The sequence below is a fragment of the Thunnus maccoyii genome, chromosome 13 (genome assembly GCF_910596095.1).
Source record: "Thunnus maccoyii chromosome 13, fThuMac1.1, whole genome shotgun sequence".
Lineage (NCBI taxonomy): Eukaryota > Metazoa > Chordata > Actinopteri > Scombriformes > Scombridae > Thunnus > Thunnus maccoyii.
Window position 1 is genome coordinate 23,140,796 of NC_056545.1, and position 15,861 is coordinate 23,156,656.

General features: G+C 40.2%; 1 protein-coding gene across 8 annotated transcripts in view; it reads left to right on the forward strand.

The window, feature by feature from the left end:
• Positions 1-15,861, forward strand: part of LOC121910053 (unconventional myosin-XVIIIa-like) — a 72,575-nt gene that overhangs the window by 27,286 nt on the left and 29,428 nt on the right. For all 8 annotated transcript variants that reach the window (XM_042431002.1, XM_042431003.1, XM_042431004.1 and 5 more), the window contains 14 exons: positions 112-202; positions 586-778; positions 3,233-3,319; positions 5,158-5,296; positions 5,795-5,954; positions 6,047-6,233; positions 7,222-7,447; positions 7,612-7,721; positions 8,912-8,977; positions 10,454-10,582; positions 14,699-14,842; positions 15,049-15,138; positions 15,314-15,433; positions 15,541-15,658. In XM_042431002.1, the coding sequence (XP_042286936.1) occupies positions 112-202; positions 586-778; positions 3,233-3,319; positions 5,158-5,296; positions 5,795-5,954; positions 6,047-6,233; positions 7,222-7,447; positions 7,612-7,721; positions 8,912-8,977; positions 10,454-10,582; positions 14,699-14,842; positions 15,049-15,138; positions 15,314-15,433; positions 15,541-15,658 (1,860 nt within the window). The remainder of the gene's footprint in view (positions 1-111; positions 203-585; positions 779-3,232; positions 3,320-5,157; positions 5,297-5,794; positions 5,955-6,046; positions 6,234-7,221; positions 7,448-7,611; positions 7,722-8,911; positions 8,978-10,453; positions 10,583-14,698; positions 14,843-15,048; positions 15,139-15,313; positions 15,434-15,540; positions 15,659-15,861) is intronic.

Genomic DNA, 15,861 nt, shown 5'->3' on the forward strand with positions numbered 1-15,861 from the left:
CTTACAAAGTGTTTTTTCATGTAATTCAACTGGTTGCCGTGTTGATGGAGATATTGTTGTTAACTGGCTGTTTCTGATTCGTTCTGTGTCTGTGGTTGCTTTTCATACCAGGATCCAAGGCTACAGCTATGGAGTGTTTAGAGGCCATGGCATCTGGGCTTTACTCTGAACTCTTCACTTCCCTCATTTCTTTAATAAACCGGTTAGTATTTCTGCTCCAGTACCTTACTGAAGCTGTATCATACTCAAATTGAAGATGTCATGTTTTTGGCTTATGCATTATTTTATACACATTCCTTTTAATTTAGCTTGACACGGTGGATATCTTTCTAAATCTTGGCACCTTGAAAAAAAATACATTTCTGCAATTTCTTTGGCTTTTACCAGTGGGCTTAGGTTTTAGGATAGAATGAGGATTCAGTTTAGTAAGGGTTAAAGTTGGGATGTATTGGAGAGACTAAGGTTAAAGCTAGGGGTGATGCAGTGAATGTAATCAATAAAATATTGTCCAACGTACTGCAATGCTAATGTTTGTGAACATGTGTGTGTGTGTGTGTGTGTGTGATTTTGCCCTGTATGCTTCAGGGCCTTGAAATCCAGCCAGCACTCCTTGTGCTCTCTGCTCATTGTGGACACTCCAGGCTTTCAAAACCCAAGGCTGGCTAAGCGTGAGTGCGGCGCAACTTTTGAGGACCTATGCCACAACTATACTCAAGAACGTCTGCAGACCCTCTTCTACCAGCGTACTTTCGTTCAGGAGCTGGAGAGATACAAGGAAGTAAGGGCATTTGAAGTATTTGTACTGTGCACATAGCCTCATTCTCATTTTCTCTTTCTTCCTCCTACTTCTCCTTCTGTCTCCCTTTGTCTGCTGCTTTCTCTCAGATATATCAACTCCAATTGTGTATGTGTTCACACATCAGATACACTATCCCTCCCACCTGTCACAAGCTGTGACAAGCCAAAGTAGTTCATGTGTTAGACCTTCTCATTAGCGATGCCAGTCTTCACCTCTTCTGCCAAGATCAAAGTAAAGTCACTCACAACTGCCTGGGAGACACGCCCAGCTGCACAGCAGTGGTGTTGCTCCCTGATGAAGGAACCTGTCTGGCAGTGCTGGACCACAACAAATGTGCACAATCATCCCTGAGAATTGAAGATATTTAATGATAAAATACCAGCCATTACAAACATAAATATATTCATCCATTACTGCTGTTCCAACTCTAATCTCAAAAATATCCTAATTCAAAACTCAGTAGATAGTACACTAAAGTTAACCAGAAGTCTTAATCATGTTACTTTTAATACTGTGAACATGGATCCTGGGATTTCCCACCCACATTACCACCCACATTGCCTGGGAGAAAGAGAATTTGAGCAAAGTATCGCATACATCTGTGTAGTGTAATTCTTTCTTGTCAGTATATTTCAAAATATAGCTGTGAAATTGTCATTGAAAAGTGGGTCAAACTCATTTAAAACAGCACTCAGTATCAACAATGGGAGTGACAGGCAGGTTAAACTGTGCCTTATGTTTTTGAATTAAATGCTGTCGAGTGCTGCAACCGTGTGGATAGTTTTTGTATGTCCTCTGCATATTGACTCCCCACAGCAGAGAACTGAAAATCATTTAGGCTACTTCAAATACACAGTCAATTCCAACACTGGCATCCGTCACAGCCACACTATTAGCACTGCCATCATTTCACCACATTTCTAGTGCAGCCTGCACTTTGTCACTGTGAGCTGCTACATTCCTGTTTTGGTCTGGTGAAAGTAATTTAGTATATTTCATTCCACTTTATCCCAGGAGTGTTATCGTCTGCCACAGTAATGAAATCTTTTCCATTTTCCATTTACCTATTAGAAAAATAGTATTGGTAAATGCCAAATGTTCTTGTTATTCTAATAGATTTGTTGTGACTTTTAGTTTCCTTCCATATAATATGCCATTGTTTTTTCAGTTCAATATCCATAAACATCTTTTAATGGATATTACGCCAGACGGTGACAACCCCCAGTGCCCTTCATATCTGAAAAGGGCACTCTGACTTTGCTCCACAGGGAAGACTCACAAATTCCAGACCCTGCTCCAGAATTATCACGGCTCCCTGCACCCTCACTAGCTGCATGGATACTTAGATTTTTAATTACTGATGACTGGCACCAGTGTGCATAGTTAGCGAGCCAGTGCGAGACTCTTCTGTTTCGTCTGGAGAACTTGTGATGGACACCCAGATTGTGATGTTGACATTTACTTAAAAAGTACCACCCACAATTCAGGTTGGGAGCCTGGGTCATATGTATGTGGTCTCCAAGGGCACATGGCAGCATTGGGGAACTACAGCCAAAATAAGAACTAGGTTCCTGTGGTCAAAATGTGGTTCCATAGGTCCATAGTCCTAGAAAAGCTCCTGTGTTTGAATAGGGTCAGTAGACTCTTCAGTCAGAGATACCCTCACATCCAACCTCACATTGAGTATAGTTTCATTCCTTGTCATCTACATTACCATTTGGTGAATATCAGGTTCCTCTTGATTAAACATAAATTTAATATATGGTCACTACAAAGTATCACAAGGATACAAGGATACAAGGACATTTATTGTCATCTCACCACAGTTACATTTGTACTTTTCAATTCAAATACTACATATAACATGAAATTCCCAGGGCTTTGGTGATTAGTGAGTGTAAATGCAAGAGAGACATTTAAACTTTAGAATAAATTAAAATTAAGGTTTAAAAAATATAAGTCAAATAAAATAAATAAAAACTAAGGAATATAAAGAATATAGCGTGCAAGGCTGAGTTAGTACAGGCAGTTGAAACTAAAGCAGTGTTCATGGACATGGCTAATAGAATATACAGAGCTCAGTAGTGCAAGAGGATCAGATGATCCAGTCATTGTAAATTGACCATACTTTGTTAAGGTAGTTCATTTGGATTTTGTGTGTATGTGTGTAAAATATAACACGGGGCTCCAAGCTGCCTAGCATGCTGTAATCTATATATGCTATATATTTTATTGTATTGCAAGTGCACTGAAGGACTTTTAAAATGTGATTTAAAAAAAATATCTGGACCATTTATTTTTTCAGTTTCTTTTATTTTCACTCTCACACAACAACAGTTTTTACATTTTGTGGAGGAAATTGTTTTTTTTTTTATTTAGCATCATCATAAGTCATTACAGAGTCTGTCAATCTGCCTGTCTGTCTTCCTCCAGGAGAACATAGAGCTTGTTTTAGATGACACAGAGCCCAGCACATCTCTGTCTGTAGCAGTGGTAGACCAAGCCTCAAGCCAAGCACTGGTAAGTTCAGTGTTGACTGTATGTGTCTGTTGTCTTCACTTTTGTGTTAATATTATACTGGATTTCCCACTTGCAAAGTCACTTATTTTTGTTGATATTTTAATGCATAAATCTGGTATTGGTATAATATTTTTCCTCTGATTGCCTCTCAGAACACCGAGGGGACTTGCGTGCCTTTCATGATCTATTTTCACATGGTGATCTCCTGACACCGTTATTAAATTCAGTAATGAATATCATCATCTTTAAGCTTCAGAAGTTTTCTTTATATGAGTTTTCAAATATTGAAAAGTGTTGTTTGGCAGAGACTTGAAAGAGAGGGTAGGAGGAGGAAAAGAAAGGTTAGGGAATTGACTAGAAGAAAGAAAATCAATGTCTGACCTTTGCAGCCTGTGATCTGCACCATGGAAACAGAAATGGCAGAGTTTAGAGAGTCATAGATCACTTTGGTATAATTCCAATGTGTTTGGTTTGAATGCTTTACTTTTTTAAAGGGTTCCCACTCTAATGGGAATGTCATGTGAGGCAGTGAACTGTAGTACATCACACTAAAAACCAAAGTAAACTGTAAAGATCTGCTGCTTAGAATGAAAAGACATTTTGATCAAAGATTTTTTTTTTCACTCAAATATTTTTTTCAGATGTCCGTTATCACAAACAGCCTCAACGCTTATTTCATTGCAAGCCTCATAGTTGTCATATGTTTCCTCCAAACTGATACTCTGTGTTGTATTTGCAGCCAGTGTAGTGTGCACTGCTGATAAGGATGTCTCCAGTGTCACTTCCTGATAGCTGCTAAAACAGTTTTTGGTTTTGTGGTTTTGGTTCCCAAGCTCCCTGTGTGAATTCAGGCCTGAGCAATGTTAGCAAGCTGGCCGAGCAGTGCGGAAATAATTCTTGCTGCAGCAATGGTGACTTATTCACAATGTCTTTGGCTAAAAGGGGCACCATTCAAACTGTGAAGAGTTGAAACAAAGTATGCATTTTAATGCTGAAAGTATAAATTTGCGCTGCACTGCCCATAATAAAGTCCCATTTACCTGTTTGGTATCATATAAACACACAACAAAATTGTTTCTCATGCACTTATTCCATGATAATTGACGCTGAATTAGGTTTTATTTTTGTCTCTGTGTTCACACTAATTCTATTACTTTTTAATCCCTTCTCTCCTGCCACTCTCCGCATTCATGAACAGCTTTTTGTTTCCATTTCAATTATAAGGAAAAGCTAAATTGATGATGCTATTATCACAGCAACTGCTGAAGGGCGCAAGGACCACAATTGCTTTTGAAACTGCAAAAAAAGCACACAGCACCCTACTTTTACTGACATTTCAGAGAACACTTAATAGTTAAATATTTAATATTTTAAGGAAACACTGGCAAAAGGGGGCCACCATCCAGCATTCGAAGGATAAATTTCAGGTTCTTTCATAAGTAGCAACATATTGTTTTTTTCTGTACCCAGGAGGGGGATAAACAGTAAAAGCTGAAATTTCCTCTGATTCATCAATGCGTTCTCATTAAATAGCTAAAGCAAGCTAAACATCCTTGTGGCAAGGTCATTTGTTACTCATGTACGGGAGACTGCGAGTAAAACACAATCTCTTTTGAGGCAGACCTATTAGTAAAAAATAAGTGTACAGGCTAGAGAGTCAAATTGGCAAAATGGAAAATAAGCCAAAGGTACAGGGCAGTTTTCAGTCACTTCTACTCGTGTATCATCCTTCTGAACACTTGAAGGTCAAACAGAACATTTTGTGTCCACAGTGGGGTTACACTAATGACCTATGACCTTTGCGCATGTTTGTCTGTGCACATGTGTTTATTTGACAGGTGCGCACAGTGCGAACGGATGAGGCACGGGGCATGTTGTGGCTGATGGAGGAGGAGGCGCTACAGCCTGGGGGATCAGAGGAAACACTGTTGGGACGTCTCTTTAGCTACTATGGACCTGCAGAGGGCGAGAGTAAAGGCGAGGAGAACACAAACACACACAATAAACACAGCAAATACAAAGCATGGCAAGCATTCTACTTGACCATATGATAGCAGTCTTTAAAGATATTGACAGAAATTAAAATTGAATAGGAATATTTATTGCAAGTATAATTTATTAAGTATCATTTATTTGTTATTATTATCATTATGATTATTATTTATGACAGTACAGTACTGTAGATTTAAACATTTTACATTAAAACTGCATGGACAGGCTCACAGGGCCCATAACTAACTAGGTTAGAAACAGAAACAGGTTGTCTTTAATTGTTACGCTATCAGTAAAGTATATGTAAATATGTGACTTCGGAGTAATCAAGATATGATGAATCAGCATGCTTTGATAAAAACATTCCTGCAGTCCGGATAAACATTTTCCATAAACTCCCAAATGAGACTTTAAATTATTGTCATCTATCTGCATATGAACAAGAGCCAGGGAATCTCACACTGTCTCCTGCATTTACATCAGGTCACACTTTCCTCTTGAAGAGTGAAAAGAATAATCATTTCCTGCTGGGTCACAGTCACGGGACTGACTGGGTGGAGTATGATGCCCGCGGGTGGCTGAACTACGCCAAGCAAAATCCTGCCTTTAATAACGCTACCAGCCTCCTGCAGGACTCCCAGAAGTAAGCATCACACATATGGGAGGACTCTGTCACTGGTGGGTTATTACATGATTTTTACAATACTTCAGGCTGAGGTAATGTATATCTTGCAGGAAGATCATCAGCTCATTGTTCATGGGCCGAGCGGGCGGGGCCACCGTTCTATCCGGTTCCATAGCAGGTCTTGAAGGTGTTTCCCAGCTGTCCTTGCGACGGGCCACTAGCATGAGGAAGACCTTCACCTCAGGGGTGGCTGCTATCAAGAAGAAGTCCTTGTGCATCCAGATAAAGCTTCAAGTGGTGAGAGAGGAGAGGAGGGGAAGGAACAACTAAAGGAAAAACTAAGACCTTTAAATATAACATCTCAATTTAAAAACATAATTGACACAGGCAATGAATCAGCTTGACTCCCTGGGATATGCTCGTACTTCCAAGGATACAGAATCTTTGAATCTGAGCAGCTTTTTTCATTTATTGGCTCCCCTCTTCTTTGCTAACAGGTTAGCAATAGGAACTTGACAGGCTGGCTCAGGGCTCATGGTTGTGAATTTGTATTGTAGTGTACTTTGGACCTTATAGCAGTCACAAATTGCTTAATCCAGCTTTAAATAAAATGGATGGGAACAAGGCCAGAACTTGGGCTGCAGCCAGAGCTAAATTGGAAAATTATATTAGGCGTCACTGGTGTTGGCATGCTATGAGTTTTGTTCTTCAAAAAAGGTGCTTAAAATGAAAGTTAGCAAAAACCACGAGGGAAACAAAGGTTCAACAACTTTTTAGCAGTAATTCATTTACCAAACAATATCAGAATAACCCATTGTATAGTATTCAGATAAGCAGGTTAACATGTACATATGGAACATTATTCCCAACACCATAACAATAAAAACAGGAATTTCCAGACCTTTTTCACTGTAAACCGTGGTGAACAGTGTCCTCTTGCAGCAGGAAACACAACTTTTGGAAACATCAAGATACAATACTACGCTATGACACAAAAAATCAACATGAAAGTGTATGTATTTCTCAGCAAAAATTGATTGAAAAAAAAAATAGAATTTTTATTATCTGTCTTTCAGTGTTGTTGTAGTGTTACGGACTAACCTTGAACAAAAAATAGATGGTAGATAGTAGATTTAACCCCTGTGTGGGTATTAAAACACAAATATACTACATAATACTGTAGGGTGTGCATATCAGAGTATATGTAGATGTGTCAGTGGAAGATATTGCATTGGTTGTGGCCTGTTTCCAGCATAGTCCCTAGCCCTGCCTTTGTTTTTTCTAGGATGCTCTCCTTGACATGGTGCGGAGGTCCAGGATTCACTTTGTTCACTGCATATTGCCCAAGGCAGATGCCCTCAAGGCTCTGAGTGGATCACTGTTCAAAGGTGGGGAATGTGAGGCTCAAGGGGAGAGTGGAGATCCTGGCTTAATGCAGCTAGATGTAGCTTTGCTCCGTGCTCAGCTGCGTGGCTCCAAGCTGCTCGACGCTCTCCGGATCTACAGGCAAGGTGAGATAGCTGCTTAAATCACATACTAAGGACTGGTATAGAAATACAAACCTCCTTAACCAAGTTTAAAAAAAAATGATTCAAAAGGTCCCCTCCAAAATGTCTATTATACTCTACAAACATTTCCAGAATATAATTTTGTTATTCACTACTGACCTTTACAGGTTACCCTGATCACATGGTGTTCTCAGAGTTTCGACGGCGCTTCGATGTGCTGGCACCGCACCTCACCAAGAAGCATGGCAGGAATTACATAGTGAAGGACGAGAAGAGAGTAAGTCAATCAGCGAGAGAGGGAGTAAAATGTACAGCTCTGCCAGTGGCCAAGCACGGTGAAGATTAATGGTGTGAGGAGACAGCTTCATTGCATCTGCCCCTGATTTGTCAGCAGCCAACTGACAGAGAAATAAACCTTCATTCATCAGAGCTATTGTAATGATCTAATCAACTTAACCTTATCCGTATCATGCCTGTTAAAGAGGTAGATCAGTATTGTGACTTAGAAAGTGCTTCGCTGAATTCAGAGCTTTCGAAATACCATTCAAGCAGGTCTAGTTATCATTTTTTGTAATCTGGGAATTGGAAAGTAGCAGCCAAGGTTTTTCCCCATTGCTTTGACAGTGAGGTGCTTTACCTTTTTAGTGCTTTTGCTTTAAATGTATGAATAATGACTGTGGAAAAAAAAACCTTTAGATGAAGCCTGGTGTGAATTTTATTCTCAGAGGTTAACTATCAATGAGGGAGCAGTGTGCATTTGTGCCTTGGTGCTCTGCAAGAGAAACCCCCCGTTGAAGTGCAGTGGAGAGAGAAAAAGAAAATACAAAAGTTTGTTTCTAGAGAGAAATGAGAGAGAGAGTGAAAGAATGGGGTTGAGGGAGAGGAAAGCTCTTTTCCCCTGTGCCAATGTACTGGAGCTGGGTTTCTGTGGAAACACTAGCAAACAAAAGCCCTTCAGTGCTCGTGGCAGACCCCTCCTGGTGTAATCTAGATGTGGTCTTTCAGGCTGGAGGCTCAAGTAGGGAGAAGAGGCTGAGACAACAATACACCTACAGTATACACAGGCTGGTAGAAGGACATGGAGAGGCTCCAGGCTGGCTGATGGTGTACATCTGTGTGTGTTCAAAGCTGCAGTAGGGCCAATACCACAAGGGGGGGTCTTGAGGAATAAACCAGGCACAGGTGGATTCTCTGGGAAAAGTTGTAATTGGTTTGTGGTTGGGGTCGGGAGGTTCGGGAGAGCTTAACTTTTTCCTGTGCTTCCTGTTTTACTTTCACAACATAATACAGTCGGGAATGGATGTCAGAGAAGAGGGAAACCAGCACTGTGCCATTAGTTCAGCATGGCAACTTAAAGGAACTGTGGACTACTGAACTGTTGCCGTGACAGTAGAAGTTCCCACTGGATCCAGCAGTTGAAAGACTAAAAGTGTGTGTATGTTTATGTATATGTGTGCCTTTACCCAGGCTGTGGAGGAGCTACTGGAGTCCTTGGATTTGGAGAAGAGCAGCTACCACATGGGGCTGAGTAGGGTGAGTAATACCACCACATCACAAACAAATAAACTGCTTTAAAATTATTGAATAAAGCATTGATGTGAAACCCTGCCAGTTTCACTCCTATTAAAGCTCTACACACTGGCTGCAGTACATGGCTCTTTATATCCTTGTTTTTTTTTGAAAGGGCACTGTTTGGAGGAGTGTGTCTTTCATTACACCTGTCCCTTTTAGAGGACTGTTTGATTTTCTTTTCTTTTGGAAAGATGCCAAGCCTTGCCTCTTCTTCCAGTCATTTAAGCAGTCGCTACCCGCGAGGCATGTCTATACGCTGCCCGACTACGTGACCGTAATTCCCTCTTTCTTTTCAGGTCATTAGAGCAAATTCTCCAAACTGATGGCCCTCTTTGTTTTTCACCATGACTGTTGTAAAGTAATCACAGTAAACACTGCTTGGCACACTGAGGTCTAATCCTATCAACCGGAAAGTGGCCATCAGCCAAGAAGGAAATCAAAGGAAACAATAATGTACAAAACAGTGGAACTTATGCTCCCAGACATGTGCAGTGCACAGGGCCCTTTTAAAACACATGACACAAGAATGGTTTGGAGGCAGCTTCATGTGGTGCCACACTGGAGTGTGAAATGGGCTCAGAAGTAGACAAGCACAGTTGGCCATTCTAGTGTCGTCTTAGCAACCTGTCTCACTTGCATGCCAATTACACCAGCCTCAAATAACCTTATAGCAGCGGAATCACGGCTCTTGAAGGGATGAAATCTGCCACATGTCTACAAATAGCACATCCATGTACATTTTAGAAAGTGCTACGGGCATGTGATGATGATGAAAGACAAATAGCATCACTCCTCCCTACTGGTTTGCAGATTTCCCTACTAAAGCTGCTCCATCATTTACATCCTCTGCTTTGTTTACAAATCACATATGGATTTGGTAATTCATAAAGCACTGGGAATTGTGTACTGTAGAGAGACAGTTTTGCCGTCATCATCCATCCATTTTAATAGCTAGCTGCCGTCATCATCCATCCGTTTTAATAGCTAGCTGCCATCCTATCTGAAATGCATTCCCACTACCTAATCCCTCTGAGGTATAGACAGGCCGTGACGTGAGCTGCTTTCTTCTGGCTGTTTACCTGTGTTTTACCTTTGGCCCAGATTAGAAACAGACCAGGCTGATTGTCCAAGATAATAACTTAATCACAGCCGTCTCACTTAGATAAGACTCACTTGTCCATGGATTACACTGTTTCTTATTGATTTACTGCTTCAGTGCACTTATTTACTTTTTAACTCAGTTGTCTTTTTGTTTTTGCTGTTATGCTTCACGCTAAAACAGGGCCTCTAAATCGAATTTTCTCCTGGCTAAAATAAGCATTACATGATCTCTTACTAATATTATCCTCTGCTAATAAGTGATCTTATGTGTGTGTGTGTGTGTGTGTGTGTGTGTGTGTGTGTGTGTGTGTGTGTGTGTGTGTTTTATTGCTCTAGTTGTTCTTCAGAGCTGGCACCTTAGCTAAGCTGGAGGAGCAGAGGGATGAGCAGACCAAGCGTAATCTAACTCTATTCCAAGCTGCCTGTAGAGGCTACCTGGCACGGCAAGCCTTCAAGAAGAGAAAGGTAGGCAACATCACATTGAGAGGAAGAGCTTAAAGTTAGTCTAAGCTCAAAACACCAACAATATATTTATCTAAACTGAATAAAAGTATATTGATCAATCACACAAATGAGAGAATAGTGCAAAAATAAATGTAACAAAAGAGAACAAATTTAGTATCAAAGTCCATTTGGCTGCTTAGCTGTCTTTTTTTCTTTTTTTCTTACTAAAGTAGGTGAAGAATGTGAGCTCCAGAGGCCTTGTTGCCTAGGAGTCCACCAGGAGTTGAGAGTTCCTTGTTCACAGCTAATTTTAGTGCCTGTTTGCTCTGCTGCTGGGCTCTGCTCCTGGGCTCTTTCAACTAATTACAAATGTGTTCTCTAAATCTATCGCCCTTACATCCTCCCTTCTATACTGCAATCCATCCAATCAGCTTTCCCAAGTGGTTATTTAATAGTGACATGTCCTCTTCTGTTGCATTTGATCAAAGTGCTCCCCTTAAATACAGCCTTATCAGGCATGCTGCTGACTCACACCCATCTGCTCCACCCATCTTCCATTTTTCTCTCAGCATGTGATGGTACCAACTCTCTGGACCTCATACATGTCCTCTTGTGATGTATGGAGCCCTGCAGTCCTTTTCCTCTCTGTGATTACTATTTAAGTGAATGTGCCGCTTCAGCTGGCTAGTGATGAACCAGCAGAAACAGAATCAACATTACTGCTCTCCATCTAGTATGGCATGCTGTTAGTGCGTAGATATCTTGCACACTTGTATAAAAGGCCAATAAAACTATTAAATTGTCATCTTTGCAATAAGGTAAATCTATATCACCTCATTTATTACTGGACTTATAGCTCTCTCTCTCTGTTATTACTGTTTTACCATATGACTCTGAGTAATGAGTGTTGGTCGAAAATGGGGATCCAAGAAAGGCCAATGTATTTTCTTTATCAAGTTCAAAGGTCATTATCTACACAGTGAAGCAGGCTAAGAGCCTGGTGCTTCATAATCTGGTAGAAGTTAAAGAAAATCAACAGCGAGGAACCATCCAAAATTGCTAGGCAACTGTGCAATTACAAAATCCATTAGCAAAGAGGCAATTTTTTTCCCTCTGCCCCCATATGCCTCCTATCTCCTGCAAATGTATCAGTAATAGAAAGATAAGACTTTATTTTTATTTTATCTTGTAATTTATTACTCTTAAACTCAATTTAAGTTGGCAAGGTAAGATGTAACATGCAATTATGAATGTGATGAGAGCTACCACAGATTCTATAAAGGCAGGGTTATAGGATGATCTAGTGTATATATCTTATTTAAACTGTGTACATGCTAATGCACAAAAATCTATAAAACTCACATTCCTAGGACCAGTTGACTATACTTTAAATGTAACTTTAACAGCTGACAATACAAACTTGCTAAACATTTTTTTTTAACAGCTTTGCTAAATGAAATCTTGTTTATTCAATAAAGTAATTCTGTCTGAGCAAAAATGTTCCCTGAAGGAATTATAAATCAGGCATTCTACTCATTCCCACAGTGTTGCTGAAGCAACTCATGATGATAGGAGGCATAGATCACTGATAAGATACTCAGATAAAAAAGTCATTCGGGCTGGGCTACACATGCAGTACATGGCCCATTCCGATTCAGTGTCGGGTGCAGCGTCGTGTAGGTACTGGAATAGTCCCTTTCATGCATTGGTAAACTCCACTCTTTCCAATAATGGAATGAAGTCATATGAAGCCATATAAGTTTTGATTTTTTGGACTCAACTTCAAAAATTACTTCATCTTAACATTCTGAAATATATATATATATTAAAGCTTTTAACATTATTAGGTCAGTATTTGCAGTTTTCCCCTTGCCTCCCCTTGCTTTCACCTTTTTTTCATCTACTGCTCAAACAACCACAGTATGCTGGATTTATTGCTACTCAACTGTTACATGTGTGGTATACAGTCTGTACTTGCAATGACTACCTGAAGGGCATTTTTTCCTCAGCTGAGTCTTATTTCTGCTTATATTAGTCCTGATTCAATTAGTCGCCACCAGAGTAATGGAACAGAAGCAGGGCTGTGGTGGATTATTGAGTGATTTCCATCTCTCCTTCTCTCCATGTGGACGGATTTACAGAGTGTGTTGCTGTTCAATCTTAGAGTAATCATCATATAATAACATCCACTTGTGCCCTTGCTGTTACCCTGTTATCCCTGTGTGAAAATTGATAGGGCTCCATTGTCTCTTGCACTGTATCCAGTCTTAGCAGGTACAGTAAATGGTATTTTGCCTCTGGAACACTCCAGATGAGTTCTAGTGAAGCCTCTCGGACGCTGGCTCGTTGATGTATATGGATGTGACAGAAAGTTCCGTTGATTGATATTTCCTGGCATGTTAACCTTGTGAAGCTGTGCCGAGCCCATGTGACATTAAATGACAAAACCGCAATTTTTCTTGTTTTTTTTTTTTTCTCTTTCAACTGTCTCCTCAAGGGGACACCCTGACATTTTAAAAGTCTGTTATTTTGCCCCAGCAGGCACTTACCGCATTGGGAGTTTTGTCCTTCAGGTACCCTACAAATAAATTTTTTCCAGCTATTTGCATTGAAATCAGCGAGCGTAAGCTAGCTTTAGCCTAGTAATAACAGTCCTATTTGTTTGAACCTTTTCCCTATGTTGCAACAGTGCTCGCTGAATGTTAAGATATACCTTCATCAGACAGGGGATTCTTCAGGATATGTCATTCATTTGAAACATTCATTCCCATAGCTCCATATCAAAGAAACCTAAATTCCTGCAGCTGTAAAAGCACAGTGGGGCTCTGCATTGGTATGAGATATATTTCTTTGTATATTGTGTGCCTTTTTCCATTTTTATAAAGCCATGCTAACTCCAACAGCTAAGATTATAGCTCTTTGAAATGCATTTGTATTTCAGGATTGAACTGTCATTTGATAGTACTACGATAATGATATTAGCTGGGCATGACAAACTAATATGTTCCTGATAAGGCTATACATGTAATCAGAGCCCCTGTCCTTTAGCAAGGCATTATCCTCAGGAACTGAGTGTTCGCTTCAGAAGTGGGATAAAGGTGGCATCAGGCGGTGCTACAGTCACATATATGAGCACTCAGATGTCTTACACGTATACAAACATGCCTGTATAAATATACATATATATCACACACTTGAAATACATCTGTAACTACAATGTATATGTAGAATATTACTGAAGAGAATGGAAAACATGCTTTTGTCATAATCTTGGCTCACAGTCACATCACACTTTCTTACAGTTGTCACACCCTCTTAATGTGATATGAATACTAAAATGTTTCTCCACGGTGTTCATACACTATAATCTTTTGTTTGTTTTCCATTCATTTTAGACTAAATATGACAAGTGAGACCTGTTTAAATCTTCTGTCAGAGATTTGCTGCGTTTTGCTCCATGTTAAGGCTTTCACTATGTGACGAATCCTAATTGGTCATAGAGAGTACTGTAACTTCAGGGCAAAATGTACCTGATGATGAGAATTGTGTTGCTCTAATTGGGTTTGCCCATAATCTGCTGCTGCTAGAGAGCCTCATGCATAAGCAGCATGGAAATCGTGTAATACTTGGAATTAGCTGCCAACATGTTTGATTTAATTAATCAAAAATTAGCTTCCAGCCTTGAAACATACTCTGCTGAAACTCTCCAGAGGAGGCTGGCAAGTCCTGGGATAGCAGTTCGCCCATACATGGGCAATAATAACACAAGAATGAGGAATGATATGTTTTTTTCAAATATTTTGAGGCTGATATGGTGGCAGTAGATGGGTTCTGTAAAGCATTTATTCCAGTGAGTAATTCAGATTTTTCACATTTTCTGGAATTGTTCTATGGATCGCTGAACATTACCGCCTTGTGATACCTGTGCATTACACTCTTTATGCATCTGTTTCCATATATTGCATTTAACACCATGTACTGGACATATAACTGCAGTAAAACTATTATTATCTGTGTTGTCTTGATTACGAAACACTAAAAAAAATCAATAATACATACACATACAGTTACAAGCAATTACATTCATATTAAACCACCATCGACGGAGTTTGACTGCTTCTCTTTCTGTGTGCATAGATTCAGGATTTAGCAATCCGTTGCATCCAGAAAAACATCAAGAAGAACCGTGGCGTGAAGGACTGGCCATGGTGGAAGGTCTTCACCACAGTCCAGCCCCTCATTAAGGTCCAGCTCACTGAGGAGCAGATGCGAGGCAAAGATGTGAGTAGGCCTCTCTGTCTGATACACCCCACCTTATAGACTCCTCTCAGTTAGACAGCCTCTAATCCACTTTCCAAATGCACTAACTGCCACTTCAATGTGGCACTTCCTGTTATTCGTTTTTGACCTCTCTTGTAATACTTGATATTTCACTGTTTTACATGTAACATTACATGTAACCTATGTAGCTATATTCTGTGCTACAGGAGGAGATACAGCAGCACAAATCAAAGCTCGAGAAGGTGGAGAAAGAGCGAAATGAGTTGAGACTGAACACGGATCGATTGGAGACCAGGGTGGGTCCTTTTGCCTGTGGCAGTGCATTCTAGGAGCATGGTGTTTGAGATTGATGGTGGAGTTACACAATTTCATTTTTCAAGATTTGATCACTTACTCGTACAAGAACCGTGGCGAGTATTTTGTAGTTTTGCATTACACCCTGTGTATGTCTCTGTGTGTATTTGTGTCCAGATTGCAGACTTGCTGGCAGAGCTGGCTGATGAGAGAAGCACTAGTGAGTCAGCATCCCAGTTGCTGGAGGCTGAGACATCAGAGAGACTGCGCCTGGAGAGAGACATGAAAGATCTACAGGTACATATACACACACTGATATAAACACACAGTGTAACATCATAATATTTCCATAAAATCCAACTTTAACATGACTTTTGAATGGTGCGTGAATCTGTACTTTCCAGGCTAAGTTTGATGCCATGAAGAAGCAATTAGAATCACAGGAAATGGAGGTGATGGAAGCTCGGCTCATGAAAACATCAGAGCTCAACGGGGAGATGGATGATGATGATGATGATTCCGGTTAGTTGAGCTAGAAACACTTGCATCCATGTGTTTAATTCTAAGCCCAGAATTTAAGGGAAGAACAGTCTTATGTGACTTGCAGTGACTTTTCTCTCCCTTTTGAATCACAATCTTGGTCATCAGTGTTTTCAAACATTTGTTTTATATTCCCTAATTAATTGCACCTTGTGACACGTGCAGCAGGCTGTCTGAGCCTCCCT